Raw genomic sequence first — 6,592 nt, 5'->3', positions numbered from 1 at the left:
TGTTACAAGACACCGTGGGAAAAGAAAACTATAAGGATTGTCAGGTTGTTATCGTCTGGTTAAGTACACCATTTAATGAAAACAACAATAGAGAACTTCAATAAAGAGATACGGTATGATTGCACACTGGGATTTGTCAATACGGTCTAATATCTATTGATCAAAGTCTGACTTCTTATGATATACCATGTATTGGACACTTAACAAATCTGGTTGATAAAGTAACAACGTAGGCCTATATATATAGGAAGAAGTAGGTATGTAAAGTAATATTAGAGGACACGGTCGTCAAACGCATCAGAATCGTAAACCAGAAAGGATTTGATTGAAGCATATACACCACCAGAGACAGAAATAGTAAAGGTAAAAATAGTTATTCACGTTACTTTCTGAGTTCGTTTTGATACATTTTTCGATGCTGTTCGATAACTAATCAAGTTTCATTTCAATAAGTATAATGAAGGAAAGTTAAACAATTTGGTGAATTCCAGTTTGCTTTATATTACATGTGCATGGTCAGTAATAATATGAAGTAAGGCTTGGATGACAAAATGTTATCACTTTAAACGGATTCGATTATTACTCATTGATTAGTCTTTATTTAATGTTATCAATCTTGGATGCTTCATATGTCAAATTTCATCAAATTTAAAGTCGAGCGCAAACAGCTTCAATAAGGAAGGATGTATCGATAACGTAATATCGTACCATATAAATATGTGTATTTTAGAGTCATGCCTGAACTTGTATCGTATCGCATTGAAATAACACTGTATCACATCACACTGCGAGACATCACAACGTAACACACCGCATCGCATTGCACTACACCACAAAACATCTCATCGCATCACATTATCTCGATACGGTATCGCACGGAATCGCATCACACCATATCACATCACCTGCGTCTGCATTAAATATAGACACGCCCCTTTACATGAGTGATGCAATCTCTGAATATAGACAAGCCCAATTGCATTCATGATACAATATTTGACTATAGACATATACCCCAATACATTTTTGATGCAGTAAAACAAATATAGACAAGCCTCATTACTATTCATTACTGATGCAGCCTTTGAATAAAGACACGCCCATACATTGGATGCAATATTTAAATATAGACACGCAACATGTATTACTGTTTCTGTCTGAAAGTTTGAAGTGCGTAGAAGCTCATCATTTAAGTCAATATTGATTCGTTTTTTTTTTTATACACAGATAAGCTTTTCACAGATATTTTTAATTTACTTCCTTTTCCACTGTCCAATTACAGAACGCAAAAATGAAGTATGTTTTCGTTTTGACTGTGGCTGTGACTATGGCCTTGTTCTCGCATGCCTACTCCTCACCAGGTAAGGGAATGGATGGGTGGGGGGGGGGCTGTCCACCGGAAACAATTTGTTTAGATAGTCTTCCATATTCTATTAGCCCGTTGAAGCGTCTACCACCTATACCATCCCTATATCTCGATGTGAGAGTATATTATCAAATAACACTTATTTAGCAATTTATAAAGTTGTTTCATGACTTTCATTACCTTTTTAAATATCCTTTTCGGTCTTGTATTGGACTGCTTCATCCATTCCGATGTTACCTCTGCAGCCAGTTTCATGAGTGTGAGGGGGGGGGGGGGGGTTGTTAGGCAGGACATTCTACCACACCACTCATCCCTTACAATACCGCATCTAAAAATTCAGATGTCAAAATGCAAGAATAATAATTATTATAATTATTATGATAGAAGATAAAACTAAAAGGGTTAATTATATGTTTATACATATGAAAGAGTTCTTGTGCATTGGCTTCATTTTAATAATTTTAACAGTGATTAGAATTAAGCAACTACGAATGTCGTTGCTAAAATTTGTAAAATGCTCACTACACCCAATGTAATTAACGTATGTAGTAATCAGATAATGAATGGTAGCCCTACTTCCTGCTTGCGTGCATGTATTTGTCTGTGTGCTTTTAGAGATTTTCACGCAAGATTTGGCTGAATATCGTAAAGATTTTGTAATGATATTGTAACACACATGGAACTTATGATTATATAGCCTATGAGTATATCACGCAATTTGTAGACTGCAATTGCATGCACGCGTATCCCAAGTAATTGTGGTATCATCTCGCCAGCAGAATCATTTTCGCCAGTACCTGTTTTCTCCAAACAAAATATGTTCCCAAATAACTAATCTATATACTTGTGTAAAAGATTCGTCCGGAGAACATAATACAGACTGTGGAGGGGGTGGAGGGAAGGGATAGTACACTTCTGGTTAATCGATAACCGGTTAGAAGAAAGAATAACCGGCTAAACGGTTGATGATTGAAATGAATTAACCGATTAGCTGGCTAACCGTCAAATTGAGCAGGTTGACCATAATTTTAGTGAGAGAACACGGTCTTTAGTATTTTTACAATCTTGATACCCCCTGTCCCCACCCAAACCATTTGCGGACGCCTGTTACTGCTGAAGTTCAGAAAAGTAATTTAAGTTTGTTTTTGTTTTGTTTTTACCGACAGGCCCATCGGAGTTTTCCGCCAAGGACTGTGCCGAATGCAGTGTTCACTGTGAAATACCAGCTGTGAGAGGTAAAGGAAGTTTAACGTGCGTTGCGGAATCTCCGTCGGTTACGAATATTAACTGTACGGTGATGGATCCCAAGAATATCTACGTTACAAGCCTGACTTCTTCCCCAAGATCGGAAGGACCAGGAATGGGAAGACTAAGAATACTGTACGAACTAACTCACAACAGCAAGAAGGGCTCATTCCATTGTATGTTTGCTGATCCAACAGGGGCATCGAAAGAATGCACCATCACTGCAGTATATAAAAGTTAGTACACCACTTTTACAACTCTCTCCCCTCACCTCCCATACCTCCCTCTCTAAATTGACCGTTGCAAATGATTCCCCCGTCCCACACTTTACCCAAGCCGAGGCGTATTACTGCTTTAATCAATTCAGCAAAATGCATGTGAGTTTACTGAAGGGATTTCCGGTATGCCTGTATAGGAAACCATTTAACCATTCGGCTGGATACTTCCTGGACTGCATAACGAAATGCGAAGAGTTGCTCTTTTAGTCAAACAATTAAATACACAAGTCCTTTTGTTGTTTGATCATACATAGACCGGGATCATACAGGTTAAGAGTAGACAATACCTTTCTATTTATGAACGTATCTTCTACGTCCACGTGTGACCATTGCGTATATAAAGTAATGGTAATCATAATGCCATTGAAAATATTGTCCTCAAGTTGAGAATGCTGAAATAATATAAACATACTAGCCTTCAAAATGTGTGTTCAGTTGTAAAGAAGATTACATATCAGATCATAACATTTCATTACAATTTCGGTGGTAAAATGCCATATCATTAAATGTGACTAGAAAAAAAAATGTATCATTTTGAGCATATACCGTACACACTAAGCCATTGTTTAAACCTTTTTTTGAGCAATACTGATGACCTTTTAAAGTTTGAATTAGTGATAAAACTAGACCCCCACAACTTCCCTCCCCCATCACACACACTATACACACCATATGCAGGGTTCTGCCCAGGGTAGATTGAGTGCCGGCAGGACTATCTAAGCGGAGCGCCACCATCGGTTGGCGCGGAGCGTACAAGAAAATTTTGGGTTTTGGAAACCCCCCAGATGGCCGGAAACGGCCCTTCCCGAGTATTCTGAGCCACATATAGACAGCTTTGAAATGAGATCTCATGTCTGGAATTTTTCATAATTAATGAAAAAGTTAGGACAAATATCTGGAGCACCAGAGTACAGACCAGCCGGTGGTGCCTATTAAGTATACTAAAAAGCAATAGCAATGCACCGTGCACGTGGCTGACTAGTTCGTGTAGCCGTCACGTATAGTCACTACGAGGCGGAGTGCGCTGGTCGTGCCTAATGCAATATGATGTAAATTCACCCGCTACGAAGGTTAACGGCCGTATGTGTACTAGCTAGCTGGATAATGCCTGTGTCTCGCGCGATAAAAATAGATATAAATGAAACTATCAAAAGTACGATCGGGAGTTGGAAACGGAAACAGTCATTGGTCTGGAATGCGGAACTCTGGTAATTTTTACTAAGTATGACACTGTGATGTGTTGGATATTTTGAATTTGAACAGTTATGAACTGGATTTCCCCTAGTCTCAAACAGATTGTTTCTGTACGTTCGACCCTCCGGCTATGGAGCTGTTTTTTGGAGTTCCTATCGAAAATAAGTGCCGGTCGCAAAAGTCACTCAGGCAGATTGTGGTGGTCGGTAATTCAGCGTGCTGGTCGGGCCCGACCGGCGCCGACCGGCAGCGGCAGAACCCTGCATATGCATTTTAGTTAAAGTATACCGTACCGCCTTCTCCATATCTTTTCATCATAATTTATTTCATGCTAGAGGCAAACGGTGATTGTATACATAGGGAAATAAGTAATCAAACCGTAGTACAAGTTAAAAGGTAAACATTTTAAAGATGGAATAAATAATAGCAACATAAAGAAGAAGAAACATTTATTAGAAAGTCTCATCAAACAAACATCAAATAAATCCACATGTAAAGTCTTCTAATGCTGAATGAATTAGTAACTTTCTTTAATCCTATTGTAGTCTATTGTGTTCCATTACTGCCTTTATCTTTCTTTCTCTCGTTTTCTGTTTATTTTCTAGCTCTAACAGATGAGTTGTAAAGCCTTACGATTCAACGACCGTAAGAAGTCCATTCGTGATAACCTTCCTGGCTTTCCAGTGGCACAATATTACAGTCTCCCCGATCTTAGAGTTATGATTGATTTACATACCGTAACTTAACGAAAAGAACAGAGGTCCAAATTAATTTTCCGACTGCAAACGTAACACTATATTAACACTATATATTGGTCTGGGAGTATTAAACAAGTTCAATTTTCATCGGAAAGTGTAGGTTTACCACCAGCATGATATAGCCGAATTTTATTTTTATTGTGGATTGCATTGTAATGCGTAATTCTCCTTTGTAATCTGTAATTTCCTTTGTAATTTGATACCATAGCAACGTTGTGCATCACATGACTAATGCATACGCGCGGGATCCCTAATCATGTGAACGCACGAATGTTCACAATCAGTTGAGTGTGTTTCAATTGTATTATATCACACTGTCAGCTGATAATATTGCTGAAGAAAATTTCGGGGAAACCTAGAAAAAAAATTCTCGATGGGCTTTGGTTGAGGTTTTTAATCTCAGAAATAATTATAGGCAACATGCACAGTGCAATAAAAAATATATAGCTAGTAAGGCCTACTTGTTAACACCCACGCAAACACACAGTTGAATACATTTTGAAGATAACCGGTACCTACGGTGAACTCTGACCTTACCTATATGCAGACAAGTTCAAATATATTATTATTTGTTATACAGAGATTTATCTACAATGCTGTGATAACCATAGACCAACAGGTAATTAATTTGGTACTTTACTTCCAGACGATGAATTCACAGGATGATGTGGAAAAGATAATTGCTTGGGTATATGATACGATATCTTGGCATTTGTAAAGACAAGATAAAGCTTATCTATCAAGCCGTATACGTGCCTTAATATACAGCTCAAGGGACAGGTTAAACTCCGTAACTGAAGATTTCAACCAACCAAAGTGCAACATACTTTAAGGCAAGCACTAAGGCTTCCTTTGGGGAACTCCAAAATTCCTTCCTCGGCTTTGCTTCAAGCATTCCTTACTTGTTGCCAATGTTTGTCTTATGCGCCGCCATTTTGGTCGAAATCTCGGTAGTACAGACATTAGTCCCTGGCCCTGTCTTCCAAGAAAATGTATGAATGTAAAAAAAATAATAATAGTAGTAATGTAATGTAGGCTATATATTACAGAGTGTTTATTTGATTTGAACGAAATCTAATGATATTTTATTCTTTTGATTGAAATGTTTGTACAGTAAATTTTGCGGGGAAAATATGCATAAACGGTACCTTTTTGAAATAAATCATAATATATTTTTGCGAATGTTTTCAAAACTGTATATAGGTTGAAATGTGCATCTAAGACATCATCCTTCATGAATTCCGCTCTATTTTACAATGTATTAGAATAATTGCACAGTGTATAGGATTTGGTCCGATATTACAAGGTATAGGGTGAGAATTCTATATATATATATGTTAAATGTTCATATGAATTTTATATTATTTTTTCACATTCTCATGTGTGTTGGTGTGACCGTGTGGGTGGAGTACGTTAGTGTGAGAGGGGCGTTAGAAGGTGAGCTGATATCTCAGATAAAAGTACAACTAAAGCATCGCAGTATTTAGACAGACAAACACCTCAGTCATATCACTAACTATATAAACCCCCACCCCCCTCTTCACACCTCCCTATTTCCTTGTAACGAATATGGTATTCAGTTGTCCGTTACACCATTTCTATAATAAATCAAAACAACGTCAGTAAACGTACTTCAACAATATTTCTGTAACAACTCTGAAAAATGTTTTAATTGAGGAAGCCTTGCAATTGACTGACAAATGTAAAGTTGCGAGAGAATGGGGTTAATCCTCCATCTTAGCGATATCTGT

General features: G+C 37.7%; 1 protein-coding gene across 1 annotated transcript; it reads left to right on the top strand.

Annotated features, from left to right (window-relative positions):
• Nucleotides 1–202: 202 nt before the first annotated feature.
• On the top strand, nt 203–6,189 carry LOC139970604 (uncharacterized). Its single transcript, XM_071976416.1, has 4 exons — nt 203–363; nt 1,283–1,361; nt 2,533–2,847; nt 4,689–6,189. The coding sequence occupies exons 2-4, from the start codon at nt 1,292–1,294 to the stop codon at nt 4,706–4,708; spliced, it is 405 nt and encodes a 134-aa protein (XP_071832517.1). The 5' UTR covers nt 203–363; nt 1,283–1,291; the 3' UTR covers nt 4,709–6,189.
• The last annotated feature ends 403 nt before the right edge of the window (nt 6,190–6,592 follow it).

The sequence above is a fragment of the Apostichopus japonicus genome, chromosome 8 (genome assembly GCF_037975245.1).
Source record: "Apostichopus japonicus isolate 1M-3 chromosome 8, ASM3797524v1, whole genome shotgun sequence".
Taxonomy (NCBI): Eukaryota; Metazoa; Echinodermata; class Holothuroidea; order Aspidochirotida; family Stichopodidae; genus Apostichopus; species Apostichopus japonicus.
This window is presented reverse-complemented; position numbering and strand designations above follow the sequence as displayed.